Below are 20844 nucleotides of genomic sequence, written 5' to 3'. Positions count from 1 at the left end.
GGAGCTGGAATTGAACACTGCCTGCCAGGAACCTCTATGAGAACACCAGAAATTCAATCCAGGTCCCCTACAAGAGCAGCAAGTGCTCTTCATGCTGAGTCATCACTCCCGCTGATCGGCCATGACATTTAACTGCCAACATAATGTAGGTAACTGTCATTCATAAACAAACAAAATGGGAGATCAAAGAGGGTGATAGAGATAACTAAAAATAATGTGAGCATAAAAGCCATACATAGAAAATACACAGGAGAAATTAATGCACACAGCACAAATTCCATAGATGCCCACATTACCAGAAATTCAAATTGTCAGGTACCAAGTGCCAACAATTTCACAAATTTTCTGGAATGCCTCACTGTTCGAAATTCAGCCACCAATCACTGCATGTAATGGAGAGATGATGTCACCACACTGGCTTTCTGTGTAACAACTGCATTGTCCCCTTTTGTCAGTTGTACCTGGCATCTCAAACAGGAAGACTCAGGCCCCAAATTACCCTCTAGGCTTGTAATAAGTTTCTAATCTTGATTTATAAGGACTAGGTATAGGATACCTTCAGCAATTTGAATCGTTTGTCATAATCTGATTTTCTGCCTTAATACTTAATGTACACACACACACACACACACACACACACACACACACACACTTGGTGGGGGGAGGCATGGAAAGATTAACAGGGTTAGGAACTTTTCGGTTACATCAGAAAGCTGCATCCTTGTGAATTGGAGCTAAAAAAAGAAGGTGATATTCACAAGCATCTCACCCTTATGTTGTGTTCATATTTTCTTGATCTATTTTCAATATCGCCATCTCCTTGGATTCACCCTTCATTCAGATTGTCAAATACTCAGTTCAGTTGTATTTAATTTTGTTAACTATAATCCCAATGGAGGGCTTTGTGTTTTTAAAACGGTGCTCTTACTATTATGGTTTGCCATCTCCCATTACTGTCCACACGGAGGTTTGTAATGAGACCGTATGTACCCATCTAGACGAAGAGCGTATCTGATTGAAGGCTTCAGTTCTTCGGCTAATCATCTGTGTGCTTTGGGGCTCTGGGGAGATAAACTGGCTTTACTTCTCACCTCAGTGCTTCACAGAGGCCTCGAGTCGATTGTGACTTTAAAAATAGTAAAACAGACAGACAGAACGAAACCTCAGACGCCATCTGCAACTAAAGGATGGTGAGAGATCCCAAGTAAAATATTCAAGTTCAGTCAGATGCGCTAAGATCCTCTTTAACTTTGTCCTTCATTAAATTAAAGCTTCATGAGAAAAAAATTAAAGATGATTTTCAAGAGATAAAAATGTGGAAAATTAAACACGGGTGATTTCAGTATTCACTGAAACTCCCTCCCAGTACTATCCTGTTTTATTAATTTACTTGTATCTTCATACTCTTTACTTCTTTTTCTGATTCCTACACCCCTACCCTGGCAAGAGATATTTTTGTCAGGGCTGGTCCCCGAAAGTCTCAAACATATAGAAGGATTTTAAAACCATCAAGTAGTATAGAAAAAGGGCTAAGAGAAAACAAAGTAAAATAGCGGTACCTTAATACCTAATGCTAAATAAACTAATGTTAACAATTAATCAGTCCTCAAGAACTAACCAGTTGGCAAGAATTAATTAAACATCTGACTAACACAGTGTTCAATGCACCTTTCTTAGCTCCATAGACATAGAATTGGTGTGAGCCTCAGGATTTCCTCAATATGCCTTTTCAGTGACAGGTTATTATGGATAGACTCAAATCTAAAATCTAAAATAGCTCATACTTCTACATACAGGAGAGGAGTTGCTCACCTCTCTCCTTGTAACAGTTATGTGTAGCTTGCTGGCTAAACAGTAATGAGTAAAACTCCTGTGGCTGATATGTTTGGGTTACCAGTGACACAAAACGTCCAGACAAAACCAGATTATAAATTAGTTTCCATTCTGGACTGGAGGAGATTTTAAACACTGAGTATATAAATACAAAGCAATTTAAATGCATTAGCTACCGTGAAACTCTCTGACGGTGGCCAATCACACACAGTCTTCTTGGTTTTGATCTGAGCTGTGCAAAGGGGTGACATAAAAAGAAACTACTCGCAGGCTTCTGCCTTGCTCCCCTGCTAAACTGCCTGTTACTTGGAGTGTGTTTTCAGGCCTTCTCAAGGATCTTCTGATTCAAGTTTTTTCTGTGTCCGTCTCCCCGGCACGCATCAGCCCTATCTGAAAATGTGGCCTTGGAGTAGGTGTTGCGCAGACAGACTGCCCTCCTAGCCAGAGTCTTCCTGCGTTGTAGTGATGGCACACACACAAGAAAGAAATCATGAATGGAGAACTGGTGTGCAATTCACAGCATATGCTGGCAACAGCTGTCTTTTATTACACATTATCTAATATGAGAAGTCTAGGTTTAGCAATTTGGCAGACTTGAAAGCGGCACATTCGGCTCTGACTACAGCAAACCAGGCTCCTTAGCGTCTTACTAGCCAGGAGTCTAGTGATGTCTGGGGCTGATCGCAGGGACGTTCCTCTGCTTTCGGGGAGACGACTTAAAAGGCAAGGCATTAATATTCCACACCGAGTGTCTCCTGCTAAATAGCGATTCACAGGTCTCTCTTTAGTGGAAAAATCAAGACCAAACACAGCAGCTGTCGGCGGGCAAAGCAAAGAGGAAGTCGGAAACATGGCTTGATGGTGAAGCCTCCTCAAAGCAGCTCAGAGACCAACACAGAAGCACTTTGGCTGCTGAGGCAGATCTGTGTTCTTGTCCTGGCTCTATGAACTCATTTCCTGTGAGAGTTGTGGGTGTAGTTAGGGGAAAATCTGGATTCAGAGGTGAGCTTCTTCTTCTTTTTTTAATACTTTGTTTCAAATTATGATTCTTTCCAATTCTCTGCCTATCTTACTTTTATTCCCAACTGTTCCATGAATACAGTTCTCCCCCATCTTTTGAAAATCAAACAATTAAGACAGAAAGGATCAAACTATCTAAAGACACACCAAAATAATGGAACTGAAGTCAATGTCCTAACTTATAATACATCTATGGGAGATAAATAGCACATTCCTGCTTCCAGGAAGGTCTTATTACAGCCCCACACCTTTTGCAAAAGAAGAATGGTTGGGTATTTGACCCAGCCTAACACTGCAGAATTGATTTTGCCTAATGAGATACTGGCAAAAGTCCAAAGAACATCCCTGTGGGCAGACCCCAACTGAGAACTACACCCATTACAAGCATTTAGCACCATCCCTAACCTGAAATTGTGTGTGAAACCAACTTTCTAGAACCTTCCAATTTAGCAATAATTTCATCACTCAAAGGAAACTAGACAATGGCAATCAGTTAGGGTCTAATCCACAATTAAACTGCATACCTGTGTGCCAGCTTCCTGCTTCTCACTGCCACACTAGGCGAGAGCCACCTTCATCACAGCCTTGTGAGAGTGTCAGGCAGGCACTGTCTCTACCCCTGGAACATAGCATGCTTACAAGATTTCCCTTCTCTTCCATCAACCTCCATCAGGATTTTCTATTGCAGGGGCTTCGCCCCAAAAACCTATGTTCAAAATTAGAAGTGTTACTGCTGTGTCTGGCACTCCCGACCAATGCAGGTACTGAAATAATAGACACACACAGAAATCTATTTTTAAACAATTAGGAGTGCAAACACCCAGTGCATTCTGGGTTAAGATTAAGGCGAAGCTAGAAGCTAGCCAGATATAGCTTTGCAGAAACCAAAGCCACAATAACAAGAAGTACGAATGTTGACGTCAGCCCTCAAAGTGTTGAAAATAACAGCAGACAGAGGAACACCTGCTGCGGCTGCTGTGGCTGCTATTGCCTCATGGGAATCCTGCTGCAGACCATGCAGACAGTGCCAGAGGGGTGACTTTTGTCGTTGCTGTTGTTTGCGTTTCTAAGAAAACAATTAACAAGAAGCAAATGTGCCTGTGAAAAATTATAAAATCTTGACATACACCTGCATGAAGTTTCACTGACAGTGATTACATAGAACCATGAGTGTCAGGCTCCAAAGGTTTGGTTTAGAAAAAGGGTTTTGTTATTTTTTTAAAAAAAAAAAATCCGAGATGGGGTTTCTTTTTTTTTCTCATTAATTAAATATTTTATTTTGAAATAATTTCATAGCAAATTGTGGAATGTACACTTGTAATCCCAGTGGCTAAGGAGTTTGAGGCTGGTAGGCCATGAGTTAGAGGTTAGCCTGGGCTACATAGTTAGATCATATTTTGAAAAAAGGAGAAAGTTTAGGGTCATAAGAAGTACAACAATAAAAACAGTTTTATGTACTTTGTATCCAACTCTGTATTCCCAAAGAATGACACTTTTACATTGAGATGGGGTTTCTCTGTGTAGCCATGGATGTACTGGAACTCACTCTATTGATCAAATTGGCCTTGGCTCAGAGATCACTACCACCACTAGGCCAGAAAAAGTCTTAAGAATAGGGGAAGTATATCACACAGTGTGTTAAAGAGTATAAGAGAAAGCAAAGAAATAGAAAACACATAATAAGCTAATGGTCTAAGAAGTCTGCATGCTCACACATTTTATATGTCTACATCCCTCTTACCATCCCCTCCAATAGTCACCGAATCCTACGGGTTGTCCTTTTCCAGTTCATGGAATCCTTACTCAGGCTTAAAAGCCAGATGTGCCTCATTGGCCTTCAGTGCCATTCACAACCAAGTCTTTACTTCTTCACTGCTTCATTTCCTCGTTCTCCAACTACTGTAAAAGCCCGCCCACCAACCTGACACTTGTCTAGAATGAAGTTCCTAAATTTCACATCTCAAACCTACTCAGTGGCTCTGGAGACTGGTCGGATTATAGTTAGATTTCTGTATCCATCCATTCAACCAGCTGAAGGCAACGAGATTCCATAGAAACAAACATGACATCTGAACTGAACATTTACGTTTCTTTTCTGTAATTCTCCAAATGATACAATGTGATAACTATTCATATAGCCAGTGATCATGTCTTAGGTATGAGACCCGATCCTAGCAGCTTACATGCAAATAGGCTGCCATTTTACATCAGGGATTCCAGCATCTGCAGTCTTTGCTTTGCATGGGTGGGGATTTTAGAACCATCGTGGACAGCAACAGCCAACTGGACTGCTTTCTCAAGGAAATTTACCACAAGTCTATCTCTCCTCTCCAGGCTCACTAGATCTTCCTGACACACTAAGCACTGTGTGACTGTGTAAAATTGACCCCAAGGCACAAGAGTCTGTGCCTCCACCTTAGGGAGTCCCTTGTTTAGGGGTACCAGACTGCAGGATGGTTTTCAGAGTCATGTTACATATCTGTTGTATAACACCTGTTTGTTCTGTCCCTAAACTGTAACCCTTCTCTAGGAAGGAAATAGGCCCTTGTGGCTGATCTAGATAGTTTGATGGTTTTCGCCTTGCAGGGGTCCAGCATGATTTAATGATTGAGCTAAAAAGGAGATGTGGAAAGATCCATCTCTTGATGCAAAACTAGCAGGTTGCTTTCCTGCTAAGTAATGTACCCAGAGAACAAATCATAGATTAAACAAATGAACAGAATTTAGTTTAACAGCTTCATGGCAAATCGAAACAGAAATGGACCATACTTTATCTAGAACCTGAGTAAAGATGTTGGTGTTTGCTGTGTTGCCCATTTATAAATTGATACAAATGTTCATGAAACTTTAAATCATGAAAGCACTTTGGATTGAAAGTGATAATCAAGTCTTGGCAAATGATGCCATCATCTTCATCGCTGTGGAAAATGCCAAGGAATCAGTTCACCATATCACTGAAAGAAGAAGCTGCCTCTCCCTCAAGCTGAGACTCTGCAGTACTGAAGTTAAAAGCATCTAGAGAAGAACACGATGCATACAAGAATGCAGACCACAAAGCTATACCCTCAGGCTATCAGCCAATTCTAAACATCTTGTGTACAATGGCTGTATGAAAATTCAAATACATACTTTGGAACAATCAATATGATCAAAATATACAAAGAAATATGTAGTTAATTAAAGGCCAAAAATTCAGAACAAATTCTTGTAGACATAGATTTTCCCAAGTGAGTGCCCATGTCTAAAGAAAGTTTATGCAATAAAAATCTCCAAACAGCCTCTACCAAGCTCCGAGTGCCCCACACATTTCCTTACTTAAGGAGCACAAAGTTCAAGGATGGTGTTTCTGCCATTGCCTAATCAAATGAATGGAATTTAGTGCAATAGCCTCTTTTTGTAAGGGACATAATGCGAGGGCGGTGGGCACCTTGCTCAAGAGGCCACAGCCGCTAAGCAGCCAAACTGGGTGTTTAGTCAATGTTTACCTCCCCACGAAAGCCTTTCTTCCCAACAGCTCTGGGTTGTGTCAGTGCTCAGGAGCTGAAGAATTAATTTAGTTCACAACCCTTGTGTTCCAGGATGCATCGTCTCTTGACTGGGAACTAGTAGGACTACCTAGGCCTGGAAGTGAGACAGGAGTGAGAGAATTGATGGAGACACAACGGGGAAGATTCCGATGCTGCTGCTTGCATCCCTGTAAACCATCTTCAAGCTTGTTGTGCTCAACAACTTCATTTTACTTGAGTACATACTTAAAAAGAAATATTTAAGTCTTACTTTTAAAAAACTTAAGACTGTTTCCCCATCTCCGGAGTGCTACATTGTCTCTTTTGCGCATGTCACCTTCTTCCCCGCACATACAGTCAATAACTCCCAAGTCCTGAGTGGATTGACTTGGTAGAGAGGTTGACCTTAGGAGGGGGAAGAATTCTCTTTTGAATATGAACCAACTCACTCTTAAGGATGGGAAGTGAGGCTGGGAGTCAGGGATTTCATGGAGATACGCAGGAGCAAGTACCACTTCTGGCTGTTATCAGACAAACATGAACATTCTAGACAGAAGTGCAATCCTACCTGTTTTCGTCCCCGAGGCAAAGTAGCCACAGTGTCTGCCAGCATCTGGATCCTTCTGCTGTCCTCCATCGTGAGCGGGCCCGTGAGTGTGGCGTAGGCGCTATAAGCGGGATCAGCAGGGTACTCCAAGTTGCCATTGCTGTTCTGCTGCTGTAGAAGCCTTTGCAAAGACATTGTGGACAAAGATTAATCCCGCCAGCACATGCTGCAGTGGCCTTGCTGGAGGGGAAGTGAAATGCACCCTCTGACAGGCAGTCAAAAAGCAGCCAAGCAGAACGGACCCACGTGACTGTTGTGGTTGGAGGTACAGTTACACAAACCCTATCTAGAAGCGCTCCCACTCCCCAGGGCTCTTGGGAGAACCTATTGCTCCTTTTCTACAAAAAAAAAGAAAAGAAAAGAAAAGAAAAGAAAAGAAAAGAGAGAGAGAGAAGAAGAAGAAGAAGAAAGAAAGAAAGAAAGAAAGAAAGAAAGAAAGAAAGAAAGAAAGAAAAAAAAAGAAAGAATCACTTAATCACTTTGCTTTTTTTTCCTCCCTCACACAGCCAGAACACTTAGAATTTGATACTCTATGGCTACCTGTATTCAAACAGAATTTTCTAGTTTTTAAAAGGAAAAAGAGTCTTGCTCAAGTTCTGTCATCTGTTTCCCAGCATGCCCTTATTTAACATTAGTGCCTCAGTGAGCATCGAGGACAGCACCAACCCTCGGCTCTGAGGGCGCTGAGCATCACAGGTGCTGGTCATGTTGCTCTCGGGAGAGTCGGTGTAGTGCTCCTCCCCTGAAGGGCATCCTAGCTGGCTAAAGTTCCTCAAAAAGGCATCCGTTCACCTCAGCTTTGGCGTTGGCGCCTGCCTTCTTACCTCCATGCTGCTCTGTCCTTCCAGAAATTACCAATCGGCTTTACAGGGCATAATGGGGAGGGAAGGGCAGTACGTGTAGCTTAGAATGTTGGTCATGTCCAGGACTGGACATAGCTGAAGCGTTAGGGGGAAAGAATGGGGTAGGTAAGAAGGAAATAGGCAGGCTAAGACAGCACAGGATGGCCTAGCTGTTCTAGTGTGCCATCACAGGGTACCTGAAAACAGTGGCTCTTTTTTATTTTTTTATTATTAAAGTCATTTGAAGAGAAGAGGTTTCATAGAGAGGCAGAGCAGGACAGAAGGTAGAATCAAAACAAAAGTAAAAAGAAGAAGTTGTAACTAGCACAGAGGTCAAGCATGCATCTAAAAGTCGTTCAGAAGGTCACCACCAGGATTGACGCTAGAAGGGAATGTGTGCGCTGGAAGTTGAGGTGAATTCAGCTTATGCAAAACTTGCCAAATGTGAATTCTAAAGTCTTCAGAATTAATCAAAAGAGGGAGCCAAATCAGAGAATGGGGAAGCTCGACCGTCGTATGACTCCTTTCTGTTGGAACTGGATTAAGATAGAAGCGAAATGGTATCCACCAAAACATATAAAATCCAGGTCAGAATACACAAACACACACCCTTTCAGGGGACAGGGAAGTGTAATTCAAAAGGGAGAGGCAGTGACTTTTGTAGTTAAACACAAATGAATCATAGAAGTATTCATGTAAGGCATGCACAGCTCTGAAAGTGCGTTATTATAAATGTGTGTGCAAGTACGTGTGTGTGCGTTTGTGTGTGCCCATGTGTGTGCCGGAGTGTGTGCATGTGTGTGTACATGCGTGTGCACCTGTGTGTGTGCATGTGTGTGTGTGTGCCCACGTGTGGGCATGTTAGAAAGGGATATTAGAGAGGCTATGAAGCATGTAACACAATTAATGGATAACATTCATCCTTGTCCCCTAGAAACTTTACAGTTAAGTAAATGTGTTAATATTTCAAAACATCAAATCTAGCCAAGTTTTATAGATGAAAACTAAAATTGTATGAATTCGGTGTTATAAAATATTAGATTGTAGACTATAGATCTTAATGATTAACTGGAGAAATCTGAAAGTATTTTTCACTATATAAGTTGTGGAATGCATTTATCAAGCTGAATCTTTTAATAAGTACACTTAATTTTATACTCTATGAAATATCAGTCAAAGGCAGATCTGCTCCCTGACACACCAATCCGGTCACACCCACTAATTACATATTTATGAACTGGCCAATTTCTATAGCTCTGCTCTCTGTTCTGATTCTTAAGGCCTGTCTCAAGTCACTTATTACATATTTTAACTAACATCCTGATCAGAAGTGTCAGTTGTGATACAATGTATTGAAGCACTAATCTTTCAAAGGCAATGTAGCCTTCTCTCTACTGAGTAGATTTCAGAAGTCCTGTGCTTTTTCTTTTTTTTCCCTCTTGGATTTACTTTCAGAGAATGGTAAGTGCCTGTTTGCCATCTCCCTTCAGCCTCTACATCACTGAGGAGGGGATGCTGAGGATGATCTGGTCGAGCTGCCCACCACGCAGGTCTCAGGTATGCTGCACTGTCCATGGAACAAAATGAACACAGTCCAAGTTCTTTTCTCACTCTATCTCTGAAGGGGCCTGTCATATTTTTTTAGATCATTCCTTTAAGTCCTAAATACTACACATGGGTCATAGTTAGAGACATTTAAGACTGTATATTAATGCACCGTTTCCTCTCATTTCTGGAAATCAAAAGACATCTTTTAACTTTAAGTTTGTGTTTTATGTCTTCTATGCAAAAATTGTAAAAGAAATGTCTGTCAATAAAAGTAAAAAAGGAGTTAGTTATATTTTAAAAATTAATTAAACAGTAATTTTCTGAAGCATTGGGGAAGAAAAAACAACCTAATAAAGAAAGGAAGGAAGGAAGGAAGGAAGGAAGGAAGGAAGGAAGGAAGGAAGGAAGGAAGGAAGGGGAGGAAGGAAGCCATTCCAAAGGGGCTCTCATGTTCTTAAGGATGACTTGAGTGAGATGACAGATCTCTTTAAAAGACTGCCTGCCATGGGCTTCAAAAACTAACTTTACATTGTTGGAAGGCAAGTAATCCTCTTACCTGGAACATTTTGTTTTTCTGTAGAGATCCATATTTAGGATGAATGAAGTGAACCCTAAGGGACATGGAAGATTTGGTAGAGGCAGGTAAAAAGATGTACTGAGTCAAGAATGCAGACAGAAAGGCAGGAAGTTCTTCAAGAAACTGTGGCCAACCTGCTAACCATCCACAAAAATAGCAAGAATATTGACCCTACTGCTCCAACGCCAGACCCCTAGTTTCAAATCCTGGTCTGATGGTTTCAGAATACAGACTAAAGTGTATCCCACGTGTGCACATGTTGAAACCCTAACCTCTAATGTAGATGACCACTGGATAAAGAGGTAATACGGGTCAGCTGAGGTCAGTGAGAAGAAACCCTGATCTAAGAGACCGTGTCCTTGAGAGAACGCACATCAGAGAGGTCTCTTTCCATTGAGGGCACAGCAAGAAGGCAGCCATCTTAAGGCAGGAAGAGATCCACAGTATCAAGTCAACATCTTGATCTTAGACTTTGAAGCCCCCAGAGCCCTGAAAACAAAATGTCTGTCGTGTAGAGCCACCCAGGGTCTTATATTACCAGGCCTGCTATGCTGGATGTTGTCCAGCAGCCTGAGCTGATTCATGTGCTCTCTAAACCTCAAGTTCCACATGTATCAACACAGCATTTAGGAGGAACAGGCACAAGAGCCCATGTGTAACTCACAGAACAAAATAAACTATTACTGGTCAATTTTGATCTAAGTAGTCAGGCTCAAAAGGGAACGCTCAGATGAAACAACCTTAACTCCACATAAATTTGCCTGCCAACTACCCAGTACCCACATGTGCAGCAGAGGAGCCTCATCGCCCTTACGGAGCATAGCGCTGGAATACGTGTGTAGTCCCCGAGGTAAATCAAGATGTGTTCGCAAAGCATTTCCACATCCATTTCCTAAACTCCTGAGTTCCTTTCAGCTCAAAATATCTGTTAATTCACATGAACATGGGAGAAAAGTGAACGGGTTCTGAATGAGGAGATATCTGCCCCCGTCTAGTTAGATTTCCATTCCGGCTTTGTGACGTTATTTGTTCAAGACTTTATTTGGCTTCCTAGAATATCATAGTGTTTTGTTTTATTTTATGCCCTTACTATACAGGAAGCTTTTATTTGGCTCCCGGATATAAGCAAGACATGAGCCAACGTCACATATATGAATGCGGACAACTCTGGGTTTGAATTTGCAAAAGGTGAATTTAATTTTGTAAAGTTACTTATTTTATTTTTAAATATACAAGTCATTTTAAGGCTTTTAAGATTTTTAAATTTTTTGTTGGGGTGTGTGTGTGTGTGTGTGTACGCACACGCACACAAGCACACATGTGAGCATGGTAACATATGCCCACATGAAGAGGATGTCAGAGCTCCTAGAACTGGAGTTACAGGAGGTTTTGAATGACCAAACATGGGTGCTGAGATCTGAGCTTCGGTCCTCTGGAAAAGGAGCAAGTGTGCCTAATCACCGTGCCCAATCTCTAGTGTCCTCATCATCTTATTTTAAAGACTGGCTTGGGCGGACGGACCTTTCCCTTTTCCCTGAATAAATGGATATTAGATACCATTCTCAAAAGAAAAATAAAAGTATTCATCTTCAAAATAGGCAACCTAAGGTTATCCTGCAAAGACTCTCCCCAGAGAGTAGCTGGTTCAAGGGAAAAAAGTAACAGACTCCGCTCATGAAAGGTCTCTGTAACAGCAGTGAGGAGAAGCACCAAGGGCAGGATTAGAAATACTAACACATATTTAAACCAAAAAGAGAAAAAAATTAACCCTAACATAAGTAATAATTAGCAGAATGTTCCTAATGTGCAAACAAGGAAACGTTTTTCTAACCTATTTGGGTTCGGTTCACTTGCTCATGGAGCCATAGGTGGACCATCCTATCACCCCAGAGAGGCCCCCAGATTCATCTGAGGCATCTAGTCTTATCAAGATAGCTTTTCTTGAAGTCCTCTGATGAGCTAACTCTGTCTTCAAGTGCAAAAATAGATATTTTTCCACATTCATTCACTCCTTTATCACAGAGCAACATCGCCGGCGACTTCGTAAAAGTTCCGTTCCTCCCTACTTCAGCCTTGGAGAGCATGCGCACAGCAGAGGGTGGGTGTCGAAAATAGGTCTGTAAGAAGTCCTGGGGTCCGTGTAAAGTGGCATGTGGGTCCCTTGGAGCAGGGGATGTGTGTAAGTTTTGAAAGTCACCTTCTTTGCCTGCATACAGCTCCAGGTGTTATCCGAAATTATCAGGCGGTGTCCAAGCCTTGTTGGGAACTTTAGAGGCAGTCAGTGCAGTAATTTTGAAGGTCTAAACTTTTCAGTCGAAAGGAAATTCCTTAAATTTCCCATTGAAGAGGGAAACAGGGCGATAGGAGGGCACATGAAGTTCTGAATTCTAGCCTGGCTGTACGTGCAGTAGCTCTGTGTGATGTATTCCTTCCATGCTGCATAATTTACTTAAGTGATAAACATAAAAGCCAAGCAAAAACTGCAGGCCTGAGGATGACAGAAAGGAGCCTACACCTAGTGCGTGAAGAACAATAGCCTATTCACTCCTTCATATAACACAGCTTCAGGCCAGGAAGGGCCCCCGAGTTTCCACAGACATAGATCTCTTTTGGAAGGATAAAGCTGGAGCTGGGGGAGGGGGAAGGAGTCTCTTTCAATAAAGGGACAAAGTAAACAGTGTCACTATCAGTTAAAGGAAACCAAGTTGAGTTTGTCTACCACTTTCCTAAAGCCATCTTTTTCTGTTCATTTGCCAAGTTTGACCTGCGCTGAAGGGAACCACATTTGCTTCCCTAAGAGAGAGAGCCTTGTGGTGTCCAGCCACCCTTCGGGCACAGGTTGAGGCACTATGAATATTAATTTTACTTTTTGAAATCATAAACAAGCTAGGTTTCAACAGAAATGAGTAATCTAAATCTAAAATTGATACCCACAGATGCATGCTATATATTGAAAGGTCAATGTTTTCTGCAATTGCTCTTCTTGTATTCCATAAGCACAAATAATGTAGTGATTCTCAGCTTCCATGACTATCCTCCCCAAGACACATAACTGATTATAGAACCGTTATCTGGGCACAATGGTACAGTCTGGTAATTCCAGCCACTCCAGTCACTGAGTTGGGAAAATTGATTGGTCCCAGGAGTTAAAGCCAGCCTGGTCAACGTAGTAGGACTCATTTCAAAGAAGGGAAGAGCAAACTTAGCAATAGTTTTCCAAAACATAAGAGGAAGAAGTAAAATACAAAAACAAGTAAGTTACTTATGCAACACCAACTCTTACATACGATACTTCATATTTTTTGCTATACTCATACTTAATTATTAAAATTATTTCATTGTTATATTGCAATCTTATGAAGGACTTGAAATTGTGGATAAAAGAACCATTATTAATAACAACTACAACATCATAAACAAGCATTTTTAAACTTTATGAGGGTGGCTACAAAATCTAGACTGAGGGAAACATAGGTCACATTCCCACGAGAGAGTCTTATAACTATGCTTATTTGTTAATCCCACCTGATGAGAATAAGACCACATAATTTTGACCCAAATTTGAAGCAATCTCTAATTAAATACAGGCCAGGATGAAGGACTTTGGCCTGGTCCATTTTGGGGTTCCCACAAAGCTCCAGGCTGGCATTACTCCGAAGAAACAATTACTTAGGGGTTATAATAGACAGAGAGCTTGCACTGGGGCTTCGGCTCACTCACTGAAAAGTGCAAGGCCATGGGTTCAGTCCATATAATTGGAATAGTAATAATAATGATGGAAACAGTAAGTAGAGTGTCTCAAGTGATAATTCTTAGAAAAGTATTTTTCAAAATGCAAAACTCTGAGACCTTAAAATATTTAACTGAAATGTGAGTACACAGACCGTATCTTAAAGATGGGATTTCTCTTAAAACAACTGAAGACTTGGGACTGACCTCAGGTCCAGGAACGTGTTGTGATAGAGAAACTTAAAATGGACAGTCAACTGGACAGCCAATTAAGGTGTGAGACAGTAAAAGTTAAGAAGATTCATGTCTCTGAAGACATCCTGCCCTCGCGAATGCCTTGTCAATTATTTGTAGTCCTTTTTAGAGTTTCGTGCCCCAAAACTGACCAACGGTTTCAGAAATCTTCTTACTCTGTACTCCTTATACCCAATCCTGAGTCACTAAGACATGTATTCCCTTAATTGCAGTGTTTCCCTTTAAAAGCTTGTCTTTCTCTGAACTAGGGGCTGCACTCTCTTCTCATCTGCTATGTTGGTGTGCTGGAGGTTTGTGGTCTAAACATAAGCTTGCCAAACAAAGACCCTCTTGCATTTACACCAAAAAAAAAAACCAGTTCCATGGTTTCATTAGGGATTCCAATATAAGGCATAACAAAGCAGTGAACTTATAATTTAGAGAAGAAATATAAATCACCAATAGATTTGTCAGTGTTTAACTTTATTGGTGAAACACAGTAGTAGGAAATACTTTGAAATAGTAAATATCAACTGTTGCCTACCAGACAGAAAAAAGTTTAATGACATACAGTACTGGAAAAGGTGCAAAAAATGGGCAGGTAGACACCTTGGGTAGGAATATATATCAATCAAGTCTTATTAGTGATGTCATATGACGGTATCAAATTAAGTATGCAGCTAGTAATTCTAACTTTAGGAGTCTTGGTAAACCCTTCTTTCTGAAAAGACATCCAAGAATGATTTTTATGGGGTTGTTTGTAACTACAAAACATTTCAGGTTTTAATTGTGTATCATATGGATGTGCTGAAATAATTTGTGGGGTTTAATCCTGTGGAATACATGGCACTAGATGGAAAGTGTAAGGCATGCATTCGTGAGCTGATCAAGACCCTTAAGGCAAAGGCAGAAGAACGACAAGTGTGGTACTGAGCTGCTTTCGTTTTTGTTTTGTTCTTTTTTTAAGGAAAATACTATGAACACTAACATAGACAAACATTGAAAAAAGAACAAGAAAATACAAGGTGACCTGCTAGTCCCAGTTATCACTGGTAATGGCCTTAGAAAAGAAAAAGAGAGACCGATGATTGCCAGAGCTCTATTTAAGAGAGAGATGTCTTTAAACCTTTTATATATGTTTCATCTACACACTGTTAAATCAGTTTCAAAATTTCAATAATTCACAGATAATTTTAAGGAGCCATTTTGCTGATATATCCTCGTCCTTTAGTCTATGCTTTCAAGGGATAATTATTGTTGTATTCAGTAGATGCCCAGTGTTTGTTGGAAAACAGATTTTTTCATCCTTGTATCACCTTCTTCCAATTAAAGCAAAATTCTTCTTCTAAAAAGGTCTAATTCGGTCTCTACAAAACAACCGCAAAGGAGGGAATGAAATTACAGGCCAAGGACACTGATCGAGGCTATTAAAGCCTACTGGTTGTTTCTGTAAGGGCCATTGTGTGTGGTGTGTGTGTGTGTGTGTGTGTGTGTGTGAGAGGGAGAGAGAGAGAGAGAGAGAGAGAGAGAGAGACAGAGAGAGAGAGACAGAGACAGAGACAGAGACAGAGACAGAGAGACAGAGAGAGACAGAGAGAGAGGGAGAGAGAGAGAAGCAGACAAAAAGGTAGACACACATGCACACACACATACACACAGATATCTGTCTGCCTGCCTGTCTGTCTGTCTACCTGTCTCTTAAGTCATTTCTTACCTGTTTTCTTCCTCATCACACTCACAGAGGTACATTTCAAAACCGAACCTTTCACAGAATTTCAAGATAAACAAGTGAGGGTGGCTTCTTCCTCTTCCTCCACCTCTTCCTCTCAGGCTCACCTTTTACATAACCTCACCCTTGCTCCGGTGTATGAGCAGTTATCCCCACAGAACTGGGAAAGTCTTTAGAAACCAACTTCTTAGAAAGCAACTTGAGCTTCAGAATGGGAATTGCATGAGATACTTGGAATAAGAAAACACTTACATGAAGTCTGGGTGGTTTCCCCTTAGTCTCCCCTTCCTGCCCCTGCTTGTTCTGCTAGAGACCTGACCTCATATCAGACCACACCTAGTCATTCTGACCTTATTTCTGTCCCTTTCACAGAAGGCAGCTCCTCTGGGCAGCTTTTGCCTTCCTTTGTCTCAAAACACTGCTCCCCCAATTCTACTTCACTTGCCTTTTCTCTCCATTCAAAATAAACTAGAGGCACCAGTTCAAAGCAATTAGATGGAGGAAGATGTTCAACCACATACAAAAGGAACAGCTCCCAGGAAGCTTTCCCTTAGACTTCTCCAAAGAGTCCTCCCTCCAATCTGTTCCCCATCTGCTGCTGGGAGTCACTCTGCCACCTGTGGAGGAGGTCTTTGAACATGGTAAGTGAATCAGCAAAGAGGGTCAGCATGCAGAAACTGATGGAATGTGCCTCGCCTTCTCCATTTTTGTTTCCATAATCTAGAAGTGTGTGTGTGTGTGTGTGTGTGTGTGTGTGTGTGTGTGTGTGTGTAGCAGAAGGAGCTACAGATGGGCAATAAGGTAACTTCTTAGAAAACCGGAATCCTTTATTTTATTTCTACCCCAGCCTATTTACAATTTTAAATAGATTTAAAATCTCACTTGCTTTAAGATTTAAATGCAATACAATGGAAAACATTATATTCATCGCTTCTAGTCATTTCTGACCTAACACAATGCCTCACTTAAGGAAACTAGAAACAGTTCTTAAATTTTATTTAACTAAAAAAAGTAAAGTATGAGAGCCAACGTTACATTTTAAGTTTTAATTACTGTACCGAAGAGATCCATGAAACAAAAAGGCCTCTGATCTGCAAGCTTCTTGCCCAAGGACAGATGGTTCCTGAAATGTGGGAGGCTTCTTTGTGGGGGATAACAAGCCACATGTTTTCCCTCCTCTAAACAAGTTTGCTTGATCCATCTACACTGGATGTGCTTGATCTCATGTGGGCAGGAAATATGTCAAGATGTATGCTTGCCCCTGATTGGACATGTTGGGAAATGCAGTGAATTATGGGTTTTGCCTTCTTATGTCCCTGCAAACATGACTTGGCGCCATTTCCTGGGAACCCAAATATGGACCTGGCCAGAGCCTATCCACCTGGCCAGTATTTAATTAAAGTTTGCTTCAAATTTGGTTTTAAACTCTGGTAGTGTTCTTACTCTTGACCAGGTTAACATAAGCTAAATAGATACAGTACAAAATATTAACCATGAGACATAAACTAATAACAATGTGTCCTTTCTTAAATCCATAAGATCTATTAGTATCTCCAACAAAATATACAATCAGTAGTCCCTTACTTGTTCACTCTCATTCTCTTGTTCTCACTTTTTAGAGTTACAAGAAGACACCCCTACATGAGCTAAATCTACAAAATGCAGACAAGAAGAAACCTCAGAATCACCTTGCGTAGCATCTTTTATTTTCAGGTGGAAAACTGAATCCCAAGGGGACAGTGGTTTGATGGTAGAACGATCAATGGTCACACGGTCTCCTTCAACACAATTCTGTAAGCATTTGCTAAGTGAATAGCCATAGCATAGCTATGGCCAGGCAAACTGCTGAGTGTGCTTACTCTTACTGACCGTAAGGATGGTACTAGATTGCTCCTTTCCCAATGGAGGATGCTGACTCCAACACACTTGCCCAAGGGACCTGACACCGCCAAGGTTACAATCCAATAATGATGACCATTCTGCAAGTCTGTTACTCCACAGTGGAATTGACCCTGAGAAAACAGGAACTATGACCCTTGGTCTCAAAAGTATAAGAATCTAGTGAAAATATAGAGTATTTTTTTAAGGTTGAAGTCCTAACCCTTAGTACCTGTAAAAAATGGATCTTTAAACATATGACATTTGTAGTTGTAATCATGAAAAGATGATATCACTGGCCTAGAATAAACAACCTAAGTTTCCCTGTCACCATTAAGATCATATGGTGCCATTCTACTATCCCAACTCTAATACTGTTCACATATTATCCCAGGTCCCGAATGTGCATTACTTCAGTGGCAGAATTCAGTTTAGATTTCTTCACATCTCCTGCAAATCGTCCCCTGCCCTTTGGCCAGCATCCTTTCCCAGACACATGTCCCCATGTTTTGTATAGCTTTTCACTTGCCTTCTTAGGAAAGGAGTCAGATCAGCTGGTGAAACATGGGTCCTTACCTTCTTGACCAAGCTACCCAACTGACCTGGACTTCTTTGTGCTCAGCTCAGCTTCTACAATAGGAGGAGTGATATGACGTGTCAACATGTGGAAGACACAATCACATACAAATAAATAGTAATTGATCCAAGTCTCCCAGGGTTGTTAGTGCTATCCACGCCTTCCTTCCAAAAACAAAGCCTTTCCTTTCCTGAAGACATGGGTTCTTTCTAATGTCTCACTTTTGTTCACAACACACGGTTCGCCTGAATCCACCCACTTCATCAATGATGGTGAGTACCCATCATCTCAGGTTCACCTTAAATTTCTCAACTTTCTCCAGTCTTCACCTGAGGCCCCAAGGAATTCAGACAATCCAAGCCACCTGATGGGACTCTCTTCCTTGATTCGTTACATTCTGTCTTATTCAAATGTCTGCCTTTTCTTCTTCTGGATGCCACCCATATATCCCCAGTCCAAGCTACTGTTTTTGTCTCATTTATTTGTATCCTGCTAACACTAAAGAGAAACACATTTATCAGAGTGTTCCAGTAAGTAGTGATCCATGCATTCATTTTGTGCCTAAAGCTCTGGAGGTGAATATATTTTCTCTGATTATTTACTTTGGGCAATGAACGTGCTTGCTGAATGATATTCATGGTGTTCTCAATATCTAAATGTAATTTATACTCTGGATTGTTTGACTCAATTGCAATGAGTATGGCTATTTTAAGGCAAAACTGAAATATAGTAACTATGTATATTTTATGTTACAGCTTGATAATAAGGCACCCTCGATTAAAACATGCACCATTGATTCACTAACGCCTGTTCAAGGAAAAAATGCCACCCCGCATATGCTCAAAGGTGATGGGAAATATCCTAATATGACAAATCTAAAGATGCTTCGGAATTCAGGAAGTAGAGTTTACAGCTTCCTTCCTGCCACAAACGTTCATACACTAAGCTATAGATAGAAGCAGACTGTCTGGGCCAGTGCTGTGTAGCAGATGCAATCTGCCAGACCATTCTCTGATTTCTCATCTGATATGGTAGGACCTCATGTCTCATCACTTCCTCCTCTGGAATGTCCTACCGCTTCATCTATCTCCACCTTCCCTTGAAGTCAAGGCGTGGTCCTCAGCATAACACACACACACACAAAAAAAAAAACCACAAAATTGTCTCCCTTTGTTTGGTGCCCTCAGTTTTCCATCTTCTAATGTTAGCATCAGGACATGTTGTGACTCTGCATCTGTCAAATCATGTTGTGATTTCCTATCTTTACTTTCAAACTCATCTACCATGTAGTTTTTAACCTAATTCTTCAGTTATCAATTTTAATCTAGACAAATCGTCTCATTGCTCCAAAATGTGATCGCCTTCCTTCTGTCAGTTCACCTGGGATAATCATACCTGAGTATCTGTTAGCTGTGCTCCCTGCCAATCACCTGCTTTTCTCCCTCATCGGTAAATTCCATAGTCTCTGAGTGGCTCACCTTAAATGCCCCTTCCTCTGCAGCATCGTCCTCCACCAGCAGCAGATAATGGGTCTTTGCGACTCCTGGACTCCTGTCCATTCACCCTTTGCCTGACTCAACTGCCTCTGATACATGCCCACTTATTTACTCTCCTCACCATCCAGGGCTAGAAATCTCATGTTATACATTTGTGTAACACCTCTCCACAGGCTTAAGTGATGTAGTAAAATTTGGATAGTGAGATGACAAATGAAGAAATTAAATTATTTTAAAGGGGATTGTTGATGTAATTAAAGTTCACAAGGAGGTTCCTGGGGAGATGGAGATGGAGACGGAGCAGATAGAAGAGACTGCACCAAAGAATTTTATTTCAAACTGTATCACACATCCCTTTGGTAGGACACTCAGCACCTTGGTAGAGGAATGCTAGGCATGTTTAGCGAAACACGAGGAGACAATGTCTCCGTTGTCTCCAAGAAATGCTTGTGTTTAAACAGAGCAGACCAAGTGGAAAGTAGATGTGATTAGTAAATACTTAGGGCATCAGTAAATAGCAGACTAGGACAGGGACCATCATCCAAATGGCGCATCTTACGTTAGCAGCATCTGAAAAGATGAAAAGATGCCCTTGACCATTCTACGTGAAGAAAGGACGCCCTCTTTACCCTTTTCTTTTTCGTGTTTTGAGACAAGGTGTTCTATATCCTTGGCTGACCTTGAACGCCTGATCCTGCTGCGTCTGCCTCTTAAAGCTGGAATTATAGCTCTGTGCACCTGGCTGGGAGGCTGTACTGTTTGTTCCCTGCTGCCAGTATCACCCCAAGGTTTATGACAGGGAGCATGTCAGCCTCACCCTCCTTGCTCCACAGCCCTGGAGCATTTAACATGCAGAATGTGTAAGAGTTGTGTCTGGAAAGAGACAGTAATTACTGGCCAGGACTGATGTAAATTCTTGCTAGGACCTCACAGAAGTACCCTGATGGTGGCTGAGCCCTGAAAGGAAGACATAGCAGCTGCCTGCCAGAGCACGTGTGCAGGGCAGAACAAAGACAGCAAAATATATCCCTGGCGCTTAGCCACGAACTAAGAAACTGAATGAAGAAGCAGCCAGATTGTATCGATCTGTCGCTCCTCTCTGGGATATGGCATTCAACTCCGTAGTCTGTGTGGAAGACAACACTCGGTTTCAGGGAAGAGGCTCGCTGATATTCTCCAGTGTTTCTTGTGCCGTTGTACGTCTCCCTAAATGGTGGCTGTCTGTATGGTCTTAAAACTGTGTGTTCGGGCCCCATATTTTGTCTCAC

At 41.4% G+C, this 20844-nt stretch overlaps 1 protein-coding gene across 3 annotated transcripts in view; it reads right to left on the bottom strand.

Annotated features, from left to right (window-relative positions):
* Cytip (cytohesin 1 interacting protein) overlaps positions 1-20844 on the bottom strand; it is a 64058-nt gene that overhangs the window by 22888 nt on the left and 20326 nt on the right. For 2 of the 3 annotated variants that reach the window (XM_075985173.1, XM_075985175.1), the window contains exon 3: positions 6928-7087. In XM_075985173.1, coding sequence (XP_075841288.1) covers positions 6928-6996 — 69 coding nt within the window. In that variant the 5' untranslated portion in view covers positions 6997-7087. Of the gene's footprint in view, positions 1-6927; positions 7168-20844 lie in introns of those variants that run through there. The other variant, XM_075985172.1, reaches the window with a different exon arrangement.

The sequence above is a fragment of the Microtus pennsylvanicus genome, chromosome 9, assembly GCF_037038515.1.
Source record: "Microtus pennsylvanicus isolate mMicPen1 chromosome 9, mMicPen1.hap1, whole genome shotgun sequence".
In the NCBI taxonomy this organism is placed as follows: domain Eukaryota; kingdom Metazoa; phylum Chordata; class Mammalia; order Rodentia; family Cricetidae; genus Microtus; species Microtus pennsylvanicus.
The sequence above is the reverse complement of the archived record's forward strand: the minus strand, read 5'-3'. Positions and strand labels throughout refer to the sequence as shown.